The 25,745-nt window shown below is 43.4% G+C and overlaps 1 protein-coding gene across 1 annotated transcript in view; it reads left to right on the forward strand.

The window, feature by feature from the left end:
• Positions 1-15,025: 15,025 nt before the first annotated feature.
• The window catches only part of msrb2 (methionine sulfoxide reductase B2), a 47,032-nt gene continuing 36,312 nt past the window's right edge, over positions 15,026-25,745 (forward strand). The window contains exon 1 of the mRNA XM_060825577.1: positions 15,026-15,181. Coding sequence (XP_060681560.1) covers positions 15,067-15,181 — 115 coding nt within the window. The 5' untranslated portion in view covers positions 15,026-15,066. The remainder of the gene's footprint in view (positions 15,182-25,745) is intronic.

The raw sequence follows: 25,745 nt of genomic DNA on the forward strand, positions 1-25,745 counted from the left end.
ATAGTCTCTGTGCCAGAGCCCTGTGCTCCACTGCTTTCCCCGATAAGTCGTCCCCCCCAACAATATCCAAAATGGAATACTTATTGTTGAGGGGAATGGCCATAGGGGATCCCTGCCTGCTTGCCGGTTCCCTTTCCCTCCCCTGATTGTAACCCATCTGCTTTTTAATATGCCATTGTATGCTCTTTGATTAACCAGATTGGCAATCTGGTTTGAAAATAAGGGTGGCACGGTGGCTCAATGGTTAGCACTGCTGCCTCACAGCGCCAGTGACCTATGTTCGACTCCAGCCTTAGGTGACTGTCTGTGTGGAGTTTGCATATTCTCCCTGTGTCTGCATGGGTTTCCTCCAGGTGCTCCGGTTTCCTCCCACAATCCAAACATGTGCAGCTTAGGTGAATTGACCATGTTAAATTGCCCATAGTGTTCAGGGTTAGGTACATCAGTCAGGGTAAATGTAGAGTAATAGGGTAAGGGTTATGGGTCTGGGTGGATTAATCTTTGGAGGGTTGGTGTGGACTTGTTGGGCCGAATGGCCTGTTTCTACACTGTAGGGATTCTATGATCTCTTGCTTCACTGATGTCAGCTTTGAGATGCTGAAGTTGTTCTTAATTTTAATACTCTCAGGGAGGAGATGACATAGTAATCTGATACCCAGATACCCAGGAAAATCTCCGGGGATCTGGGTTTGAATCCTACCATAGCAGTTGACGGAATTTGAACTTGAAAAATAAATCTGGAAGTAGGTGTCTAATGATGACCATTGTTAATTGCTGTACAAAACCTATTCAGTTCACGAACATCCTTTAGAAAGGAAATATGCCAACCTTACTTGACCTACATGTGACTCAAGACTCACACCCATGTGGCTGACTAGTAATGGTACCACAGTATAGTTAAGTCTATTTTTAGTTGATTCTTGTTAGGCAATATATTCGTGTTTTTCTCTGTTATGGTTACAATGTTATAAAGTGTAACAAGAATGTGAATCTCCCAGCATTCAACCAAAAAGTTACAACATTTTATCAATCTAGAATATTGAAACAACATTCCAACTTCCATTAAAAGGCACAATTTATTACCTCTACCAAATGCATGAAGCACAATTTTCTGTTGCACATTCCATGCAAATTATGTCGTTCAATTGGATTTTTCCATACTAAAAGTAAGATGTGTTGAACTGAACTTATCTATGAATCCTCACTGAAGTTAATAAAACCATTAAATTACACTTTATGACATTAAGTCACTCTCATTGGGAATACAAGTTTAACATAAATAGTCAAGTTAAATTTGATTAAAATGTTATGTTTCTGATCAACAGCGCAGCCTCACTCATGCAGCCTGAAATAGATGGATCCAACTATGTCAAATATTCCTTTGTGTAGCGATCAGTAGTTTCATTTATGAATTCCAGGATACAGCATGGTTTCAATTTTTGACTTTTTGACTTGAAATGTAAAATATCTTGAAAACACTGATAAACTTAATACAAATTACCTTGGATTCTATTCATGCAATACAAAGCTGCAGTGCCAATTATCACCATCAATTGAGAAAAGATTTATATTGCCCACATAAGTGCTCGTGGAGTGTCTCTGAGGATGTATATGCTGAAAAAAACAATTAGAATTTTTAAAAGTAAAGAATGTTTTGACTCTTTTCTCTTCTTCATTGTGTCTTCCTTTTATAATCTATTTGTGGAATGTGGACAATGCTGGCTTGGCCAACATTTATTGCCTGTCCGTAACTGTCCTTGAGAAGATGATGGCAGCTTCCTTCTTGAACCACTGCAGTTCTTGATGAATTGGTAAACAGTGTATCAAGAAGGGAGTTCCAGGATTTTGAATCAGGAATAGTGAAGGAACACTGATATAGTTCCAAATCAAGATTGTGTGTGGTTCAAAGAGGAAGTTGCAGCTGTTGACATTCCTAGGCATCTACCTGTGTCTTACTGGGTAGTAAAGGTCCCAGGTTGAAAGATGCTGTCAAATGAGGCTTGCTGAGTTATTGCGGTGCAATTTGCATAAGGTGCATACTGCTGCTGCTGTGCTTAGGTAGTGAAGAGAGTGATATGAAAATGTGGATATGATGCCAATCATGCAGGCTATATTGTCCAAGATGGTGTCAAGCATTTTGAATGTTGTTGGAGCTACACTCACCCAGGCAAGTGAAGAGCATTCCATTACACACCTGGCTTGTGCCCTGTAAATAGTAGACTGTCACTGGAGAGACAGGAGCGAGTTATTCATTGCAGAATTTCTATTTTCTGACCTACTGTTGTATCCACAGTAATTCTATGGCTAGTCCAGCTCAGTTTCTGGTCAATGGTAAACCTTAGGAAAGACAGTGGAGGTTTCAGCAATGGGAATGCCACTGAATGTCTCTTTCCTCTGGGTGCTTTTGCTTTTGTTATTTACCTCCTGCCATGATTTTCTGATGACTACTCGGTTGGATAGAGAATTAGATGTTTGTCAGGTTGGAGCAAAATGGAAAGGTTGGTAATGTTATGGCAGTGAGGTTTTGAAATTCAGTGTGTGCAGGGAAATAACTCAAAACTGGAAGGACTTGTGAAACAGCTTATCCTAGCTAGGTTGTTCCTGTAAAATGACCAATATAACAATGTCATAGAATCATAAGGATGTAATTTGGTCCTGAGGTCTCAATCCCACAGTCATGTAAAAAGATGGGTAGAACTTCCAAAATGGCAGCAGTAGAACTCAGAGTGATTTTTAAGTAGGCGATCAATTATGTGATGAGAGAGTTACCAGCAGTACTGTCACTTACTGTCATAATGTTAAAAATCACATATTCGTACTTTAACTTTGTACACCCCAGTCCAACACCGGCATCGCCAAATCATGTCATAATGTTGGTCTTTTTACAAGGTTACTATACTATGAGTTTTTGTTCCAGAGAGCAGGGAATTGGCCAGGCTCCAACTAGGCTGGGTTTGAAAGGTTTATCAGGGCCCTTTTTGTTTACCGCTAACAGATAATGCCTCTGGCCTAAGGCTTTCATCTCTTGAAAAATCCAGTATAATCAAAGGGGAGTAGCCAGCTAGCTGTGTAGCTAGCCTTCATTTAGATTAGAGTTTTTGATTCAGTTCAGCAGCAGTGAGTGTGAAGAAACGCTGCTGGGGCAAGTCCAGCCGGGTACTCTCTCCCTCTAGCGTCAGGCCTATAGGCTCTATTTGTTTCAGTTTTACTCTTTGTGCTAAGGGATATGTTTATTGGGACTATTGCAAGTATTTTCGGAACAACAGCATTAAGTTGGGATAGTCAGTCAGGTTTTTGGATAGGACAAGTTGTCCGGTATTCTATTTTCTGTTCTTTGTGTTTCATTCCATAATTTTGCGAATACATTGTTTGTTTAAAACTTGGCAGTCAGACCAGCTAATTTACTCTGGGAATAAACACCAGACACTTACCTAAAAGAAATAGCAAAGTTACCGTCAGGGCTACCTGCTAAAAAAATGGTTTGAGGGGTCAGGCCTGGTCCATAACACTTACTGACCAATAATCTGCTTACCAATGCTGAATATGGGTTCTTTCAGAACAATTCAGCTCCTAAACTCATTATAGTGTTGGTCTAAAAAGGACATAAAAACAATTCTAGTGATGATGTGACCTCCCTTGGCACCATTTAGCAATTAAACTAGAAGCTCACATAGCAAGAGATGCCATGAGATTTAGCCATGATGCCATGGTTAAGCCACAGCTAGAAATTGTATGCAGTCCTGAAATCCATTTTATGGGATGGATGTGATAACATGGGAGAGGTTGCACAAGAGATTTATCAGTTGCCAAGACAGGAGAGTTTCAGTTATGAAGAGAAATTGGACAGACTGGGATTGTGTTCCTTAAAGGAAAGGAGATTAAGAGGAGACATGATTGAGATTTTTTAAATTATGAAGGACATAGACAGGGTGGAAGGATCAACATCAGGAGGCATAGATTTAAAGGAAGGGACTGAAGATTTAGAGCAGATGTGAGGAAAACCTTTTTCATCCAGATAATGGAGGGAATCTGGACCTCACTGCCAGTAAAGGTTGTAGAGGCAGCAACCTTCATAATATTTAAGAAGTATTTAGGTGTGCGCTTGTGATGCCAAGGTGTACAAGCCTATGGACCAAGTACTGAAAAATGGGATTACAATAGTTAGATGATTGTTCTTGTCAGGCACAGATGTGATGAACTAAAAGACCTTTTACGTAGATCACTATGACTCTGTGACAATCAATGTGAAAACTGAGACTGGAAAAGACTTGGAGTACATGAATGAATGAGCAAGAAAGCTAATGTGGCTTAAACATATGTGCAGGTAGACTGGGAAGCATTTAATCTGGGCAGGTAATCAAATCATTTCGGAAAGACTCATTGGGTAAGCTGGATATAGAAGCATGTGAATTGAGAGGGTATAGGTCAGCAAAAGAATGACTGAGTTATTACACTGGGAAAGGTAAGGAAAAGCCAGGGAACCATAGACCGGTGAGCCTGACATTGGTGGTGGGCAAATTGTTGGAGGAAATCCTGAGGGACAGGATTTATATGCATTTGGAAAGACAATGACTGATTAGGGATATCAACATGGCTTTGTGGTGGGAAATCATATCTCACTAACATGATTGAGATTTTTGAAGAAGTAATGAAGAGGATTGATGAGGCAGAACGGTGGACGTGACCTATCTGGACCTCAGAAAGGCATTTGACAAGATTCCTCATGGTAGACTGGTTAGCAAGGTTAAATCCTCTGGCAGCTCATTGGCTCTCCTTAATCTAACCTGCTCATTACTTTCTCAAAGAATTCCAGTAGATTTGTCAGGCACGACCTCCCCTTGATGAAGCCATGCGGACTTTGCCCTATTTTACCACACTTCCAAATATTCAGAAATCTCATCCTTCACAATGGATTCCATATCTTATCTACAACTGAGGTTAGGCTAATCGGTCTGTAATTTTCTGTCTTTTGCCTTATTGCCTTTTTAAACAAGGATCATGTTAGCGATTTTCCTGTCCTCTGGGACCCTTCCTGACTCCAGTGATTCCTGAAAGGTCACCACTAACGCCTCCACTATCTCTTCAGCGATCTCCCTCAGAACTCCCAGGTTCGATTCCCGTCTCAGGCAATCCGTGCGGAGTTTGCACATTCTCCCCGTGTCTAAGTGAGTTTCCTCCGGGTGCTCCGGTTTCCTCCGAAACGCCGAAGATTTCAGGTGAATTGGGTGTGCTAGATTGCCCATAGTGTTAGGTGCATTAGTCAGGGGTAAATATAAGGTAAATATGGGTCTGGGTGGGTTACTCTTTGGAGGGTGGGTGTGGACTTGTTGGAGCGAAGGGCCTATTTCCATACTGTAGGGAATCTAATCTAAACTCTGGGGTGTAGTCCATCTGGTCCAGTTTATTTATCCACCTTCCTGCCATTCAGTTTTTTGAATGCTTTCTCCTCGGTAATGGCCACCACACTCTGTTCTGCCCCTTCACTGTCTTGAATTTTGGGATATTATTTGTGTCTTCCACTGTGAAGACTGACATAAAGTAATTACTCAGTTCCTCAGCCCTTTCCTTGTTCCCCACTACTATATCTTCAGTGTCATTTTCCAGTGGTCCAATATCCACTTTCGCCTCTCTTTTGCCCTTTATTTATCAAAAGAAACTCTTACAGTCCTCTTTTATACTACTGGCTAGCTTACACTCATATTTAATCTTCTCCCCCCTTTTTTTGTTGCCCTCTGATGGTCTTTGTAAGCTTGGAGAAAAAGAGGACTGCAGATACTGGAGATCAGAAGGGCAGTGGGAAACCAGAGGATTGGGAAACTTACAAAGACCAGAGTGTAGTGCTAGAAAAGCACAGCAGGTCAGGCAGCATCAGAGGAGCAGGAGAATTAATGTTTTGGGCAAAAGCCCTTCATCAGGAACAAGGGTTCCTGATGAAGGGCTTTTGCCCAAAACATTAATTCTCCTGCTCCTCCGATGCTGCCTGACCTGCTGTGCTTTTCTAGCACTACACTCTGGTCTTTATAAGCTTCCCAATCATCTGGTTTCCCACTGCCCTTCGCCACATTGTATGCTTTCTCTTTTGCTTTTATGCTTTCCCTTACTTCCCTAGTCAGCCATACTTACCTCATCCTCCCTTATCACACTTCTTTTTCCAAGGAATGAATCTCTGCTGTGTCTCCTGAGTTACTCCAAGAAACCCCCGCCATTGCTGTTCCACTGTCTTTCCCGCGAGGCTCCTCTCCCAGTCAGTTCTACCCAGCTCCTCCCTCATGCCTCAATCGTTGCCTTTATTCAGCTGTTATACCATTACCTCTGATTCTATCTTCTCTCTCTCAAATTACAGGGTAAATTCTATCATATTATGATCACAGCTTCCTAAGACTTTCTTCACCTTAAGCTCTCTTATCAAGTCTGCCTCACTGCACAACACTAAATTTAGTATTGACTGTTCCCTAGTGGGTCTCACCACCAGCTGCTCCAAAAAGGCATCTCCACAAATTCCTTTTCTTGCAATCCACTACCAACCTAATTTTCCCAGTCCACATGCATTTTGAAATCCCTGATGATCACTGTAACTTTGCCTTTCCTATACATCTTTTCTATCCCTTGGTGTATCTTGCACCCCACTCCTGACTACTGTTTGCAGGCCTGTATTTAACTCCAACTGTTTTTTTTATGTTTGTGGTTCCTCAATTCAACCCACATAGATCGCATCTGACCCTGCTTCTTCTCTTCCTATTGATTTAATGTCATTTCTTACAAATAAGGCAACCCCCACGCCCTCTGCCCACCTGCCTGTCTTTTCAAAAGGATGTATGTCCTCAAATATTCAGCTCCCAATCCTGATCCCCCTTCTGCCAAATCCCCCTGCATGCCTACCACATCATACCTGCCAATTTCGATCTGCACCATCAGCACATTTACCTGATACTGCATGCATTCAGACTTACACACTTAATGGTAAGGTCCTGGGCAGGGCTGCTGAACAAAGAGACCTTGGAGTGCACGTTCATAATTCCTTGAAAGTGGAATCACAGGTAGATAAGATAGTGAAGAAGGCATTTGCTGTGTTTGCCTTTATTGGTCAGAGCACTGAGTATTGAAATTGGGAGATCATGTTGGAGCTGTGCAGGACATCAGTTAGGCCACAATTGGAATACTACATGCAATTCTGGTCTCTCTGTTACAGGAAGGATGTTGTGAAACTTAAAGGGTTCAGAATAGATTAACAAAGATATTGCCAGGATTGGAGGGTCTAAACTACAGGGAGAGTTTGAATCGACTAAATACTCAAGGTCTTTTTCCTGGGGTGGAGGAGTCCAAACAAGAGGGCATAAGTTTAAAGTGAGAGGGGAAAGATTTAAGAGGGATCTAAGAGGCAACTTTTTCATGCACAGGGTGGTATGTATGGAATGAGCTGCCAAAGAAAGTGGTGGAAGCTGGTTCAATTACAACATTCAAAAAGCACCTGGATGGGTAAATGAATAGAAAGGATTTAGAGAGATATGGGCCAAGTGCTGGCAAATGGGACTAGATTAATTTAGGATATCTGGTTGGCATGGATGAGTTGGACTGAAGAGTCACCTCTATGACTCTTAAGTGAAAAGGATAGATATAGACAGATAAGAAGAAAGAGCTCTGAGACTGTGGACAGATCTGGAATGAAGGGATGAGTGTGTGGAAGATCAGGAAGCACATAAAAGGGTATGCCATCAAAATTCACTTTGATATCCACCTTTCATGGCCATAGGATTTTGTTTGAACTGTAGTCTTTCTTTGTTGCTGTGGAGTAGGCGAAGGATGATGACCAACTTTATGGTGCACCTAAAGCGGGGAAGGATGCTCCATAATGTTTCCCAATTGGTAGTGCCATGGCTTTTCAATGGTCAACAGCAGGGAGATTACCCTGTAGTTACCACAGTCAGACTGGTTCCCTTTTTTGAAAATACTTATGGCTGTGGCATCTTGGAACTCTCCTGGGACACTATCTTCCTTCCAGATAAGACAGACAAGGGCATGTAGATGCAGCAGGAGCTTTTTGCCTCTGCACTTCAATGCCTCAGCAGAGAGAGACCATCTGCTGCAGCAGTCTTGTTGCTTTTAAGCTGGTGGATGGCCTTCTCTACATCAGATCCAACACCAAGATCATGGTTTACAGAACTGTGGTCGTTCCTGTCCTCCTATATGCCTGTCTACGCAGCCACCTCAAGGCACTGGAGCACCAATGCTGCCTATGCAGGATCCTGTGAATCCACTGGGAATAAAGATACACCAACACCGGCATCCTCAACCAGGCCAAAATCCCCAGCACCGAGGCACTGACCACCTTGATCAGCTACAATGAGTTGAACACGTCATCTGCAAGATTGACACGATTCCCCAAGCAGGTGCCCTACTCCCAGCTTCAAAATGGCATACAAGCCACAATTGAGGGTATTGCAGATCAAACTGGTCTACTTCAGTGCATTATGTACTCATGAGGCAAAAAAAATCCTGAAATTTATGATGGTGTTCCAATTTTTCTGCTGCCCTCGACTTTCTAGGTGATAGAAGTTGAGGGTTTGGAAGGTGCACTTCACAGAGCCATGAGCAGGACCTGGAAAGTGTTTCAGTGATACCGTCAAGGCCCCAATGGCAAAGTGGGGCATTACCACAAACACCTGGGAATCATTGGCCCAAGACTGTTCAAAGTGGAGGAGGTGCATCCAGGAAGCCATCGAGCACCTCGACTCTTGCCGTCAGGTGAAAACAGCAAAAGGAACTCAATGCCACACCAATGCCCCACTCACCCCTTTCTGTGACCACCACCTGCCCCAAGTATAACAGAGCCTGTGGTAGCTGTATCAGTCTGTACAGCCACCTACAGACTCACCCTGAGAGTGGAAGAGAGTCATCCTCATCTGCAAGGCACAGCCGACGATGATGTTAATGAGTTTTCCCTTCCATCACACACGTTTGCTGATGATTGCACAACTTTCAGTAAAAGGCTCAATTTCTCAGGTGCTGAAGCAGTGCATTTCCATATGTGGCAAGACCTATACAACGTCCAGCCTTGAACTGATAAAAAGCAAGTAACTCCAGTGTGATGGAATACTGTCCACTTGCCTGGATGGGTACAGCACCCACAATGCTCAAAATGTTTCTCACAATCCAAGACAAAATAGCCTGTTTGATTGGCATCCCATCCACCACCTGCAACATTCACTTTCTTTATTGCAACAACTTATCATGGCTCTGTGAAGTGCACCTTCCAAACCCTCAACTTCTATCACCTAGAAAGTCGAGGCCAGCAGAAAAATTGGAACACCATCATAAATTTCAGGATTTTTTTTTGCCTCATGAGTACATAATGCACTGAAGTAGACCATTTTGATCTGCAATACCCTCAATTGTGAAACCTTCAGGGGTGATAGCTTCAAAAGATTCAAAAGCAAGATATGTATGCAGGTGTATTTCTCCAACAAACATATTCTGTGAATCTCACCTTTTGCATTGGATTGGGTTTCCATCATTAACTGTGTATCAACTGGACAAGAATTGTTGTTCTGATAAAGAGTCATCTGGACTCAAAATATTAGCTTGCTGTCTTTCCATGGTTGTGCCTGGCTTGCTGTAATCTCCAGCATTTCTTTTGTTGTCAGGACCGATTCCAGCATCTGTAGTAACTAGCCCCTACAACAAAAACTGTGATGTTTCTTTTTCTATTTTCAGTTCATAAAATGAAGATACTACTAACAATTATTATCTAAGAAGGTAACTTACTTTGATTTTTAATAGCACTGTATATTGCTCACAGTAGAGAGTGGACTTGGGTTTCTATTTGGAGCGAATTACTGCAGATGCTGTAACCTGTACTGAAAACAAATATGTCGTCCCTTTACCAGTGAACATCTATGCCCGTTCAGCTTTTGAAAGTTCTTGCCTAATATCAAAATTGGTCTTCCTCCAATTTAGAACTTCAATTTTTAGTTCGGGTCTATCCTTTTCCGTCACTATTTTGAAACTAATAGAATTATTATCACTGGTCCCAAAGTGCTCCCCCACTGACACCTCAGTCACCTGCCCTGCCTTATTTCCCAAGAGTAAGTCAAGTTTTGCACCTTCTCTAGTAGGTACATCCACATACTGAGTCAGAAAAAGTTCTTGTAGGCTCTTAACAAATTCTTTTCCATCTAAACCCTTAACACTATGGCAATCCCAGTCTATGTTTGAAAAGTTAAAATCCCTGGCCATAATTACCCTATTATTCTTACAGATAACTGAGATCTCCTCACAAATTTGTTTCTCAATTTCCCTCTAACTATTAGGGGGTCTACAATACAATCCCAATAAGGTGATCATCCCTTCCTAATTTCTCAGTTCCACCCAAATAACTTCCCTGGATGTATTTCCAGGAATATCCTCCCTCAGTACAGCTGTAATGCTATCCCTTATCAAAAATGCCACTCCCCCTCTTCTCTTGCCTCCCTTTCTATCCTTCCTGTAGCATTTGTATCCTGGAACATTAAGCTGCCAATCCTGTCCATCCCTGAGCCAGTTTCTGTAACTGCTATGATATCTCAGTCCCATGTTCCTAACCATGCCCTGAGTTCATCTACCTTCCTTGTTAGGCCTCTTGCATGGCACTAAATGCAGCTTAATTTATTAGTCCTACCTTGTTTGTTCCTGCCTGCCCTGACTATTTGACTCGCCTTTGTTCTCAACTGTACCAGTCTCAGATTTAAATCTTTCCTCATTAGCTCCCTGGGTCCCACCCCCTCACCTCACTAGTTTAAATCCTCCCGAGCAGTTCTAGCAAATCTCCCTGCCAGTATATCAGTCCCCTTCCAATTTAGGTGCAATCCGTCCTTCTTGTACAGGTCACTTCTACCCCAAAACAGCTGCCAATGATCCAAAAATGTGAATCCTTCTCCCATGCACCAGCTCCTCAGCTACTTATTCATCTGCTCTGTTCTCCTATTCCTGCCCCCATTAGCTTGTAGCACTAGGAGTAATCCAGGTATTACTACTCAAGGACCTCCTTTTTAAATTCCTGCCTAACTCTCGATAATCTCCCTGTAGAATCTCAACCTTTTCCCTTTCTATGTCGTTGGTTCCAATGTGTACAATGACCTCCTGCTGGCCCCTCTCCCCCTTAAGAACATTCTACTCCCTCTCTGAGACATCCTTGATCCTGACACCAGGGAAGCAACACACTATTCTGATTTTTTGCTGTTGTCCACAGAAATGTCTGTCTGTACCTCGGAGTAGCGAGTCTCCTAACACAATCGATTGCTTAAAACCTGATATGTCATTACATTAGAGCCAGTCTTAATACCAGAAACCTGGCTGTTCGTGCTACATTCCCCTGAGAATCCATCACCCTCTACGTTTTCCAAAACAGCATATCTGTTTGAAATGGGGACAGCCACACAAGGCTCCTGCACTACCTGCCTATTTCTTACCTTTCCTGGAGTTAACCCATCTGTGTGACTGTATCTGAGACTTGGCCCCCTTCCTATAACTGCCATCCATCATATCCTCTTGCTGTTGTAAATTCCTCATTGCTGCTAACTGCCTCTCCAACCGATCCATTCAATCTGATAGGATTCGCAACCAATGGCATTTATTGCAGACATAATCCTCAGTAACCTGTAAACTCTCCCTAAACTCCCACATCTAACAAGAAGAGCATATCACTCTACTAAAGGCCATTTTTGCTTCTTTCAATCTACAGACCCAGAAAATAGCACTGTCTTATTCCTCTACAAAACACTGCTTCAGGTTAAATTAATACATATGGCTTATAATTTAAGCTTAATCAAGAGACATAGCTTAATAAAACATATAATCAAGAATGAACCCACTCTACTCACTACTGCAGACTTATTTTAAGGCCATGTTTAAAATCCACTTATCTGCTTCTGTGCTGTGACCACTTCCAGACAGGTTCGTCTAAGATAAGTTGTGAATTTGACTGTTTTTTAATTTTCCCAGAGGCACTCTGATGTCCAGTGATACATGAATTCAACAGCAAAGGCAGTAACTCTACCTTTGTCAGTTAGCAATGTGGGTTTTATTCTCTCTCTCTTCCCCCCCCCACTCCCCCACCACCCCCACTGACCTCCCCACATGTTTCCTTTGTCTGTTCTTCTCCCTTTTAAAAGTGCTGTCGTTTTGACTTTTTTTCCCCCCAAAGTTCCAGAACAATGCAACAACATATAAAACAGTAATTGCTGGTGTGATGAAAAATAAGGACAAGAGGGACCTGATCACGGTGTTGTGAGTGATGGGAAGGGGAAAGAATGGAAGCACATGTGATAGATTGGATGCTGTTGAAGGCCACGTCAACGACAGTGGGCGGGAAACTATGGTTATGGATGAAGCAAGCCCTGTCAGCAGCTCTGTTTTGGAAGGTGGCACCATCTAAACTGATGTGACATAGGCGAAGGAACTGGGAGAGTGGGATAGAATCCTTGCAGGATGTGGGTGGGAAGAGTTGTAGTGAAGGTAGCTATGGGAGTCAGAGGCTTTGTAGTGGATGGCAGTGGACAGATTATTTCCAAAATGGAGACAGAGAGGTCAAGGAAAGGAAGGGATGTGTCAGAAATGGACGATGTGAAAGTTATAGAGGGGTGGAAATTCGAGGCAAAATGAACAAATCTTTCAACATCCTGCCAGGAGTATGAAGCTGCACCGAATTAGTCACCGATGTATCGATAAAAGAGTTCGATAGGGTGCCAGTGTAGGATTAGAACAAGAATTGTTTCACATACCCCATAAACAGGCAGACATAACTGGGACCCAAACAGGTGCCCATAGCCACTTGTTTGACTTAGCAGAAGTGAGATGAATTAAAGGAGGAATTGTTCGGTGAGAGAACAAGTTCAGCCAGGCAGAGGAAAATGGTGGGGGATGGGGAGTACTCAGGTCTCTGGTCGAGGGAAAAGCTGAGAGCGTGCAGATTGTCCTGGTGGGGCATGGAGGTATTGAGGGATTGGGCATCCATGATGAACAGGAAGCAATTAGGGTCAGGGGAACTGTAAATTGTCAATATGGTGGAGTGCCCATCAGAGAAATCGCGGATGTAGGTCAGCAAGGTCTGGACAAGTGGAGAGAGGATGGAGTCAAGTTAGGAGGAAATGAGCTCAGTGGGGCAGGACAGGCTGATATGATGGGCCTACTGGGTGCAGTCTGATTTGTGGATTTTGGGAAGGAAGTAGAAAAGGACTGTTTGGGGTTGAGAAGCTACAAGGTTGGTGGCCTAACAATGTCTCTTCTTCCTCACGCAGCTGAGAAAATTTGGTATGATGGCAAAAACCCTTGGCAACTTTTATAGGTGCACCATTGAGAGCATTCTGTCTGGATGTATCACTACCTGGTATGGCAACTGTACCATTCAAGATCAGAGACAATAACAGAGAGTGGTGAAATCGGCCCGTACAATCACAAAGGCCAACCTCCCATCTATAGAATCCAGGCCTACTGTCAAGGAAAAGTTGCCAGCATTCTCAAAGATCCATTCCACCCTGGCAATGCTTTCCTACAACCTCTACCATTGGGGAGAAGGTACAGAAGCCTGAACACAACCACCAGCCAGTTTCGAAACAGTTTCAACCCTACTGTTAGAATACTGAATGAACTCACAAACTCTTCTCATTTGCCTGTAATTGTATTTTTACTTTGCTGTTGTTTACCTATTATTTACTTGTCTATGCTATTTAATTATGTGATCTGCCTATATTGCTCGCAAGACAAAGCTTTTCACTGTGCTTCGGTACATGTGACAATAAATTCAATTCAATTCTTCAAGGTAGGCATTCCTCAAAGAGACATGGCAGTCAGTTAAACGCAATGTAGGAGCAAATTACTGCAGATGCTGGAATCTGTACTGAAAACAACAAATGTTGGAAATCACAGCAGATCAGACAGCATTCATGGACAGAGAGCAAGCTAATGTTTTGAATCTAGATGACTCTTTGTCAGTGACTACAACACAAGATTATAAGAGGTACAGGTGAAATGCTGCTTCACCTGAAAAGACTGTGGGCTCAGATGCCCACTTGTCTGTCCTCAGCATCCTACATCACAGAGCAAACTGGAGGAACAACATCTCATCTTCAGACTAGGCACTTTACAGCTTTCTGAACTTAAATTGAGTTCAACACCTTCAAATTGTGAACCAACTTCACATTTTTCCCCTTTCTTTTATCTTTGCCCCATATATTCTGTCACAGTATCCTCTCTCTCCTCCCCCACCCCAGTGGGACTGTCTTCTCTTTCCAGTCTGGCGGTTAGACACACTACTCTCACTTTGTGATCACTTAATCTGAACTATCAACATCTTTTCTTTACCAGCAGTCTACACCCTACCACTGCCACGGCCCCCCTCCCCTCAAACGATAGCAAATACTGTCCATTCCATACTTCAGTTCAGCTCTGATGAAGAGTCATCCAGACTGGGAAACGTGAGCATGCTCTCTCTCCATGGTTGCTGCCTGACCCGCTGTGATATCCAGCATTGGTTGTTTTCATTGGGTTTCTATTAGTGCGGTTTTATATTCGAGTTCCATTTCTGTAAGGGGTCCTTCCATTTACTGAACCAGTGTTCGAGTGCAAAAAGCACTGGTAAAGCTAAATTATGCCTGAGTAAAATGAATGTTGATGGAACTCTGTCTCCTCCAAACCACCAACGATTTTCTCACAAGACCGAACTGGCTGTCAGAGATAAGAGGTATCTTGAGCAAATGCAACTCTTTAGTGCTGTCTGCCTTTGTTTACAGCAATCGCTTGCCTAATGGCAGCGAAAGGGTTCAACAACGCACGTTTAAACATGCACACACCGATACTGACCGCATTCTTTTTGTAGCCGAGAAGGGATGGTGTAATGTTTTACAACCACTCTTGTCGGCTCTTCACTTGGCAGTGGGGGCTGACTGGCCTGGGGGGGGTGGAAGGGTGGTCATACCCTTTGACACGCTGACAAAAATGGTCAAAGATGTTTGTAACAGCCGACGTCAGCGAGCTGGGTTTGTGGGCGGGGCAGAAGACCAAGGCGAGGGCTGCGGGGACGGTATATTGATCACCATGGCCGCTGGCTTCGTCGCTCGTTTTCCCAAAGTTTTCTTCAGCAAAAACTTCCCCAAAGCTCTCATCGCATCGAAGAGTCGTCAGGGGCCACGGCATGTTTATACACTGACGGGTAGGTAGGGTGGGAGCTGACTGGGATCTGAGTCTGCACTGAGCAACCACCCGCTAAAATACACTGGGCTGCAGGTTGAAGTGGAAATTTCCACCCTGTGATCTCGAGGTTCGCTTTTCCAGTTACAAAATAATAAAAAAAAGACTGCTCTGCCCTTTGATGCGAATGTGCTTCAGAATGCTCAGTAGTGTTTGTTTTAATGGTGGCACAGGATCTGGTTTGAAATGTGCGATTTTATGCCTTTCGAGAAATTCCATTGGTTCTGAAGCTAAAATCATATAAATCATCATAGAATCCCCATAGTGTGGAAACAGGCCATTTGACCCAACAAGTCCACACCGACCCTCCGAATGTCAAGACTTTCGTTTTTAATACAGACAATGCATTTCCCAATACTGATTTTAAGACGCTCGTGTACTGTAAAAATTTCTTTTGTCAATTCAGAGTGAGCGGCCAGAGACGACTCGGCACCAACTCAAGGGACATGTCAAAGGTTTTATTTTTGTATATTGTATTCTATGCTCGCCTGAGCCAAAATCAGCAAAACAATATGCTGCAACGTGGACTTCAGAGTTCAAACGCCTGGATGTTCGCGCGGTTCGACAGATCTCTCGGAAGATCTGATTGGGGGCGCGCTAGTTAGATCCCAATCAATCTGATACCTCTCTGGTGCTGTGTGCAAAACCTGGCAGTAGTCAGCAATGTAAAAACAGGCAAGAGAAGGTGACTGCAGCGCGTTGCGACTTTAAACTGGAAGTCAAGACTTACCGTTGCACCAATTTTGTGGAAATTGAAGTTCTTAATTGTAACCCGATATAATGTGATCGATAATAGCTTCCCTCAGTTGAATTGAATTTATTGTCAGGTGTACCGAGGCACGGTGAAAAGCTTTGTCTAGTGAACAATACAGGCAGATCACACAGTTAAGTACCATAGATAGTAAATAATAGGTAAATAGCAACAAAACACAGGTACAGGTGAATGTAAAGAGTTTGTGAGTCAATTCAGTATTCTAACAACAGTAGGATAGAAATTGTTGCAAAACTGGCCGGTGCATGTGTTCAGGCTTCTGTACCTTTTCCCCAATGCTAGGGTTTGTAGAAAAGCATTGCCAGGATGGGATGGATCTTTAAGAATGCTGGCGGCCTTTCCTTGACAGCGGGCCTGGTAGATGGATTCTATAGATGGGAGGTTAGCCTTTGTGATTGTCGGGGCCGAGTTCACCACTCTCTGTAACCGTCTTCGATCTTGAATGGTACAGTTGCCATACCAGGTAGTGATACATACAGACAGAATGCTCTCGATGGTGCACCTATAAAAGTTGGCAAGGGTATTCGCCATCATACCAAATTTCCTCAGCTGCCTGAGGAAAAAGAGACGTTGTTGGGCCTTTGTAACCAGTGCATCCACATGAAGAGTCCAAGAAAGCTTGTTGTTGATGACGACTCCCAGGAACATGATACACTTATTCCACCTCTGTGCTGTTAATGTGTAGAGGGACATGAGTAACATCCCGCCAAAAGTCAATTCCCTCTACATCCCAGCAGGCTGCCTCCAATCCCTACAATGGAGTTCCTCAGCTTTCCTACCCCACAAACATTCCTGATAAACCCCAACCCCACCTTGATTTTCAGTAGACAGACCGCCAGGAATCTAATTTCTAATCCCTTTGATCAACTTTAGGAGACAGTCCTTATCTCTGCAAACCTTGACATCATCCTGCCCCCCTTGGTCCAGGAACTCCCCACATACATTTGAGACACCATCCATGCCCGCCACCTCCTCCATGACTTTTGGTTCCCTGGCCCCCAATGCCTCCTCTTCACCATGGACATCCATTCCAGTACACAACCATCTACCATAATGAAGGTGCGTTACAGAGGTCGCCTTGGTCCTCAGTCTGTGGTAGTGTACTCAACCCTGAATCCGAAAGCAGTGGGTTCCAGATCCAAGTGGAGCATATAGTACAAGCAAGCAAGGGAGTGTTGCTCTGTCCACCCAGCTGTCTCTCAGCTATTTCAGCAAAACCATGACTGTCCTGTAAGGTAGATGTAAAGGATCCCATGGCACTATTTGAAAATAAAAGTTCAGAGAGTTCTCCTGGTGTTGTTTAGCTCCGATCAGACAAAGCGTTTTGTGAAAATTGGTTGAACCACCATGTCATAGATTGCAGCAGTTCATATTCTCCAAAATAACATCTTGGCTCTGGAATGCCATAAAACATCTCGAGTTTGTGAAATAGTGTATGTACACAAATCCACTTCCTTCCTTTCTCTGTATTTCCTATGTGTAATTACACATTCTTTCTCTCTGTTTGAAGATGATTTATCTATTAATTAATACTATCTGGAATGCACTCCCTTGTTAGTCTGTACTATGTGCCTCTATTCTCTGGGTTGGACTCTGAGCCCATGGCTCTCTAATTTAGGAATGATACTTCCTGAATGTTCCAGGTCTGGAGAAAATTATGTCATTGAAATTGGAGAGCATGATTAAGCTTGCCTATCTTCTGCAGACACTAAGATCTTCAATGAATAAGATGTGGAAGCATTCAGAAATATGTTCTTGACTATTTTTAAAAATGGATTTAATGTCATTTCTGAAGATGCATGTCCATGCATCCTTGAAAGTGGCAGGACAGTAGACAAGGTGATTAAGGAGGTGCCTGGGATATTTGACAACGCATTGAACACAAAAACAAGGAGACTATGATAACATCAATTAGGCCACAGCTGGAGTACAATATGCAGTTCTGGTCACCACTGTAGGGAGAAAATGTGATTGCACTGGAGATTGTGCAGAAGAGATTGACCAGAATGTTAAACAAAACAAACTGCTGGAGAAGCTCAGCAGATCTTACAGCATTTGTGAAGAGAAAGGAGAGTTAACATTTTTAGTCTGGAATCAATTCATCAGAACTCATGGGAATGTTGCCTGAGAGACTAGATAAGCTAGAGACATTTTCCTTAGAGCAGAGAGGCTGAGAGGGAATCTGATTAGCGTATACAAAGTTCTGAGGGGCATCAGCAGAGTAAATAGGGAGACACAGTTTCCTTTAGGAGAGAGGGCACAGTTTTAAAAGAAAGAGCAGGACTTTGAGGAGATTTGAAGAAAACATTATTTACATAAACGTGTTTATAGGAAACTGGAACTCACTGCTGATAGTACAGATGACAGCATCTAAGACATTTCAGGGGTACATAGATGAGCACTTGATATTCTGGAACATACAAGGCTAAGAGCCAAGTGCTGGAAAATGGGATTAGAATAGATGAATGTTTGATGACCAGTGCAGGTGAGAAGAGCCAAAGGGGCTCTCTCCGTGCTGTTAAAGCTCTATGACTCAGTATCATGTCCCACTAAAATGATACCTTTTAAGACTTTCAGAAAAGTGAAGACGATATGTGCATTTCCTTAAAAGCAATATACTATGGATGCTGGAGATCTGAAATAAAAACAGAAAGTACTAGAGAAATCAAAGATTTGGCAGCAACTGGGGAGAGTGAAACAGAATTAATGTTTGAAATCCCTATAATCCTTCTTCAGAACTTCAACGAGATCAGATGCAGGTAAGAAACCAGAAGGAAGAAGCTGGTAGAGGGAGAATATTAGAGATCAATTAAAAAGGTCCATGCAGTGGAGAGGGTCCACAAAATTGAGCTCAGAGGTGAAAATGACAGCAAATGTGTGCTGGAAAAGCACAGCCGATCAGGCAGCATCCGAGGAGCAGGAATGTTGACATTTCTTGCATTTGCTCTTCATCAGGAATGAGGCGGAGGCCCAAGGGGGCTGAGAGATAAATGGGTGGAAGTGGGGCTGGGAGGAAGGTAGCTGGGAATGTGATTGGAAGATGAAGATGGGGGGAGGCGGATGGCAATAGCTCAGAGAGGAAGGTGGAGCTGATAGGTGGGAAGGGAGATAGGTTGAACAGTTAAAGAGGGCGGTGCCAAGTTAGAGGGTTGGATAAGATGGGGGCAGGGGAAATGATTCCGTGTGGTTGGAGGATCCCAAGGTGGAAGATGAGGCGTTCTTCCTCCAGATGTCAGGCGGCTAGAGTTTGGCAGTGGAAGAGGCCAAGGACCTGCATGTCCTTGGCGGAGTTGGAGGGGGAGATGAAGTGGTTGGCCATAGGCTGGTAGAGTTGATTAGTGAGTGTGTCCCAGAGAAGTTCTCTGAAACGTTCCACAAGTTGGCATGCTGTCTCCCCAATGTAGAGGAGACCACATCAAGAGTGACGGACACAGTAGAAGACCACAGTATGTGGACATACAGGTAAATCTCTGTCGGATATGGGAGGATCCGACAGAGACTCATGCTGTAGTCATCAAAATAGTCTGTGACCTTTTTTCATTGGAGCATTGGAGGTTGAGTGTTGATCTTATAGAAGTTTACAAAATCATGCACAGCATAGATAAAGTGGGTAGCAAAGGTCATTCCCCTAAGATGGACGAGTTCAAAACTAGGAAGCATATTCTTAAGGTGAGAAGAGCAAATTCTATGCATCTAAATTGGAAGAGGGCTAATATACTGGCAGGGAGATTTGTTCGAGCTGCTCGGGAGGATTTAAACTCGTAAGGTGAGGGTGTGGGACTCAGGGAGATGGTGAGGAAAGGGATCAACCTAAGATTGGTACAGTTGAGAACAGAAGCAAGTCAAACAGTCAGGGCAGGCAGGTACAAGGTAGGCCTAATAAATTAAACTGCATTTATTTCAATGCAAGGGGCCTAACAGGGAAGGCAGATTAACTCAGGGCATGGTTAGGAACATGGGACTGGGATATCATAGCAATTACAGAATCATGGTTCACGGATGGACAGGACTGGCAGCTTAATGTTCCAGGACACAAATGCTACAGGAATGGTAGAAAGGGAGGCAAGAGAGGAGGGGGAGTGGTGTTTTTGATAAGGGATAGCATTACAGCTGTGCTGAGGGAGGATATCCCCAGAATTACATCCAGGGAAGTTAGTTGGGTGGTACTGAGAAATAAGAAAGGGATGATCACCTTATTGGGATTGTATTATAGACCCCAAATAGAGGGAAATTGAGAAACAAACTTGTAAGGAGATCTCAGCTATCTGTAAGAATAATAGGGTGGTTATGGTCGAGGATGTAAACTTTCCAGACATAGACTGGGATTGCCATATTGTTAAGAGTTTAGATGGAGAGGAATTTGTTAAAAGTGTGAACAAGAAAATTTTCTGATTCAGTATGTGGATGTACTTACTAGAGAAGGTGCAAAACTTGACCTACTCTTGGGAAATATGGCAGGGCAGGTGACTGAGGTGTCAGTGGGGGAGCACTTTGGGGCCAGCGACCATAATTCTATTAGATTTAAAATAATGATGGAAAAGGATAGACCAGATCGAAAAGTTGAAGTTCTAAATTGGAGAAAGGCCAATTTAGACAGCATTAGGCAAGAACTTTCAAAAGCTGATTGGAGGCAGATGTTCATAGGTAAAGGGACAGCTGGAAATTGGGAAGCCTTCAGAAATGAGACAACGAGAGTCCAGAGAAAATATATTCTTGTTAGGGTGAAAGGAAAGGCTGGTAGGTGTAGGGAATGCTGGATGACTAAAGAGATTGAGGATTTGGTTAAGAAAAAGAAGGAAGCATATGTCAGGTATAGACAGGATAGATCGAATGAATCCTTAGAAGAGTATAAAAGAAGTAGGAGTATACTTAAGAGGGAAATCAGGAGGGCAAAGAGAGGACATGAATTAGCTTTGGCAAACAGAATTAAGGAGAATCCAAAGGGTTCTTACAAATACATTAAGGACAAAAGGGTAACTAGGGAGAGAATAGGGCCACTCAAAGATCAGCAAGGCGGCCTTTCTGTGGATTTGCAGAAAATTGGGGAGATACTAAATAAGTATTTTGCATCAGTCTTTACTGTGGAAAAGGACATGGAAGATACAGAAAGTAGCAAAATAGATGGTGACACCTTGCAAAATGTCTATATTACAGAGGAGGAAGTGCTGGATGTCTTGAAATGCATAAAGGTGGATAAATCCCGAGGACCTGATCAGGTGTACCCGAGAACTCTGTAGGAAGCCAGGGAAGTGATTGCTGGGCCTCTTGCTGAGATATTTGTATCATCGATAGGCACAGATGAGATGCCAGAAGATTGGAGGTTGGCTAATGTGGTGCCATTCTTTAAGAAGGATAGTAAGGACAAGCCAGGGAGCTATAGACCAGTGAACCTGACGTCGGTGGTGGGCAAGTTGTTGGAGGGAATCCTGAGGGACAAGATGTACATCTATTTGGAAAGGCAAGGACTGATTAGGGATAGTCAATATGGCCCTGTGCATGGGAAATCATGTCTCACCAACTTGATTGAGTTTTTTGAAGAAGTAACAAAGGATTGATGAGAGCAGAGCGGTAGATGTGATCTTTGAAGACTTCAGTAAGGCGTTCAACAAAGTTCCCCATGGGAAACTGGTTAGCAAGGTTAGATCTCATGGAATACAGGGAGAAGTAGCCATTTGGATACAGAACTGGCTCAAAGGTAGAAGACAGAGGGTGGTGGTGGAAGGCTGTTTTTTCAGATTGGAGTCTTGTGACCAGTGGAGTGCCACAAGGATCAGTGCTGGGTCGTCTATATTTTGCCATTTATATAAATGATTTGGATGTGAGCATAAAAGGTACAGTTAGTAAGTTTGCAGATGACACCAAAATTGGAGGTGTAGTGGACAGCGAAGAGGGTGACCTCGGATTACAACAGGATCTGGAGCAGATGGGCCAATGGGCTGAGAAGTGGCAGATGGAGTTTAATTCAGATAAATGCGAGGTGCTGCATTTTGGGAAAGCAAATCTTAGCAGGACCTATACACTTAACGGTAAGGTCCTAGGGAGTGTTGCTGAACAAAGAAACCTTGGAGTGCAGGTTCATAGCTCCTCGAAAGTGGAGTCACACGTAGATAAGATAGTGAAGAAGGCATTTGGTATGCTTTCTTTTATTGGTCAGAGTATTGAGTACAGGAGTTGGGAGGTCATGTTGCGGCTGTACAGGACATTGGTTAGGCCACTGTCGGAATATTGCGTGCAATTCTGGCCTCCTTCCTATCAGAAAGATGTTGTCAAACTTGAAAGGGTTCAGAAAAGATTTACAAGGATGTTGCCAGGGTTGGAGGATTTGAGCAATGGGGAGAGGCTGAACAGGCTGGGGCTGTTTTCCCTGGAGCATTGAAGGCTGAGGGGTGACCTTACAGAGTTTTCAATATTATGAGAGGCATGGATAGGATAAATAGACAAAGTCTTTTCCTTGGTGTCGGGAAGTCCAGAACTATAGGGCATAGGTTTAGGGTGAGTGGGGAAAGATATCAAAGGGACTTAAGGGGCAACCTTTTCAGGCAGAGCATGGTACGTTTATGGAATGAGCTGCCAGAGGAAGTGGTGGAGGCTGATGCAATTGCAACATTTAAAAGACATCTGGATGGGTATATGAATAGGAAGGGTTTGGAGGGATATGGGTCGGGTGCTGGCAGGTGGGACTAGATTGTGTTGGGATATCTGGTCGGCATGGACAGGTTGGACTGAAGGGTATGTTTCATGCTGTACATCTCTATGACTCTATCGCTGTATGACATGAGGGGCAACTTTTTTACACAGAGAGTGGTTAGAGGAGGTGGTGAATCCAGGTACAGTTACAATGATTAAAAGACATTTGGATAAGTACATGAATAGGAAAGGTTTGGGTCAATTGCAGGCAGGTGGAACTAGTTTAGTTTGGGAACATGGTCAGTGTGGAGTATTTAGACCAAAGGGTTTATTTCCATGCTCTCGCTCTATGCCTATGAAGCATTTCTGCGCTGAATCTTGTAGATGGAAAAACTGCTGTTCCCACCCATTGGTGATGGAGAGGATGAATGATTGTGGATGTGGTACCAGTGTAGGGGGCTGCTTTGTTCTGGATGGCGTTAAGGTTTTTGAGTGTTGTTGGAGCTGCACTCATCCAGGCATTGGGAGAATATTCCATTATACTTCTGATTTTTGCCTTGTAGATGGTGTGTGGGCCTTGGGGAGTTAGGAACTGAGTTATCCACCGCAGGATTTCTAGCCTGTGACTGCTCTTAAAATTACAGTATTTTTGTAGATGATCCAGTTCAGTTTCTTGTCAATGGTAATCCCCAAGATGTTGATAGTGGTGGAATTGGTGATGGTAATGGTATAGACTGTCAAGGGTCTTTGGTTAGCTTCTCTCTTGTTGGAGATGGACATTGCCTGGCATTTGTGTGGCACAAAAGTTACTTGCCACTTGTCAGCTCAAGCTGGATATTGTCTAGATCTTGCTACACTTCAACCTGGGCTGCTTCAGTGTCTGAGGAGTTGCGAATGGTACTGAACATTGTGCAGTCATTGGCAAACATCCCCAGTTCTGATTTTATGCTGACTGGAAGGTCATTGACAAAATCGCTGAAAGTGGTTGGGCAAAGGACACTATCCTGAGGAACTCCTGCAGAGATGACCTGGAGTTGAGATGATTGATTCCAAACAACCACAGCCATCTTAGAGTAGAATAGAATACAGAAGGAGGCCAATCTGTCCATCGAGTCTGCACTAGAAAGCATCCCACCCAGACCCAGCCCCTCACCCTAGCCCTGTAACCATGCCTTTATCCTTGCTAATCACCTAACCTGCATACTACAGGACAATTTAGCATGACCAATCCACCTAACCTGTACATTTTTCGACAATAAGAGGAAACCAGAGCACCTGGGGGAAAACCATGCAGACATGAGAACGTGCAAACTCCACACAGTCACCCAAGGCTGAAATTGAACCCATGCCCTTTGCACTGGGAGCAGTAATGCTAACCACTTAGCCTTTATGTTTGGTATGATTCCCATTTCATCTAAATCCTTAGTATCACACAAGGTCTAATGTGGCCTTAGTCTTCAAAAGCAGTCACTCTCGCATTACTTCTATGGTTCAGTTTAGAACAAATTAGAGGAAGAGATAGAATCAAACAGATGTGGATGGAAGGAAGAATCCAGAGGGATGTCGGTACCTGTTTGTTGTTGGTGCTTGTGTTCCTTAATGCCTGAGAGGAAGAGAAAAGATTTTTTCATTACGGCATTAAATGAGATCAAGAATAAAATGGAACTTGGACTGAGACAGCTTTGAAGTGGTGTGAGGAGATGCTGGTGAAGAGAAAGAAGTTGAGAATTTGCATGTGGTGGTGATGGCATTGAGTGTCCATTTCAGGATGTAGCAAGAATACTGAGGAACATTGTATATCTCAGAGATACCTGTGATAATGGCTGAATTCAAAATATGGAGGATGGTAAGTCGGGGCCGGAGACAGTTGCTGAGGAAAGAGTTGTAGCTGTGAAAACAAATTCTAATAAGCACCTTTTCCAAATGTGTTGTTCCATGTTTGAATAGATGCACTCACTCCAATTTTGGCTAAAGCTTAAGCCTAAATCCTCACCAAATGCTTGATGTTAGGATGTTATTTAACTGATACATCAAAAATCTAATAAATGCTGCTTCTGGATGGCACCTTCTGACCAAACACTGAAGAGAAAGAATCTGATCATGGAGATCGCTGCAGATAGAGATCTATTAATAATATTAATAACAAGTTTTTATTGTTGTTGAATTGTCTCCATTTATAAAACATTTTGTTTTAAAATGTTGCATATAATCTTGTGGCCAAAGAAATTTAATTTGCAGATCCTGGGAAGTCTCTGCAGTTTCCTCCCCTCCAAGTGTCCACAGGCAGTATTAAGAACAGTATTTAAAATATAGTAGGATGGTGAAAGAACCCATCATTAAAAGTCTACCAAAAATCTGAAAATTCAATCACAGCGTGATCAGGAAGAGAGCATATGCCCCTGTAGGTAGAGAGCAAGAAACTATGAGAGAGTCTCTCTCTCTCTCTCCCATGTTCAATGCTGCAACTCCCACAGTCACAGATTTCCTCTCCCTTTCCTGCTTCTCAAGAATTGGGAGTGTGGTGCTGAAAAAGCGCAGCAGGTCAGGCAGCACTCGAGGAGCAGGAGAATCGATAAGCCCTTCATCAACCCTTCATCACTTTTGCCTGCTTCTCCTCAAGAGCCTGCATCTGGAATTTTGAGGGATCCTGAGACTAGGGACATTATTCTGGCTGATGTTGCTGCCACCATACTTACTGATGTACCATTGTCAATCACTTCTCAACATCCTCCAGCAGATTGCGCAGAAGGAGAAATTGAATGAAGAGTCGGGAGTCTTCACTGTAATGAGACAGAGCAGGCCAGGGTGGGAGGGGCTGTCACTAAGACTTGTGAGATAAATACCTATCAGGGCCACGCCCAAATCTCAATCGGGGATGTCTTGATTGGGGGTTTGGTGGCTGGGCCCATAACTCAACCATGATACTGGCTGGGTCTGAGTCTTAACTGTGAATCTGGGTCCAGCTCTCAACTGGAGCGCTGTTTGCTGGGCTGTATTCTGTAGATAAACCACCATCACCCTAGTATTTAGAACTGAATATTTGTTAGTAAATAAGATACACTCCTACATTACCTGCCTGGCACCTCATGACTGTCTGGCAGTTGCACCTTCCCTCATTGCCTACACA

The sequence above is a fragment of the Hemiscyllium ocellatum genome, chromosome 5 (assembly GCF_020745735.1).
Source record: "Hemiscyllium ocellatum isolate sHemOce1 chromosome 5, sHemOce1.pat.X.cur, whole genome shotgun sequence".
NCBI classification, from domain to species: domain Eukaryota; kingdom Metazoa; phylum Chordata; class Chondrichthyes; order Orectolobiformes; family Hemiscylliidae; genus Hemiscyllium; species Hemiscyllium ocellatum.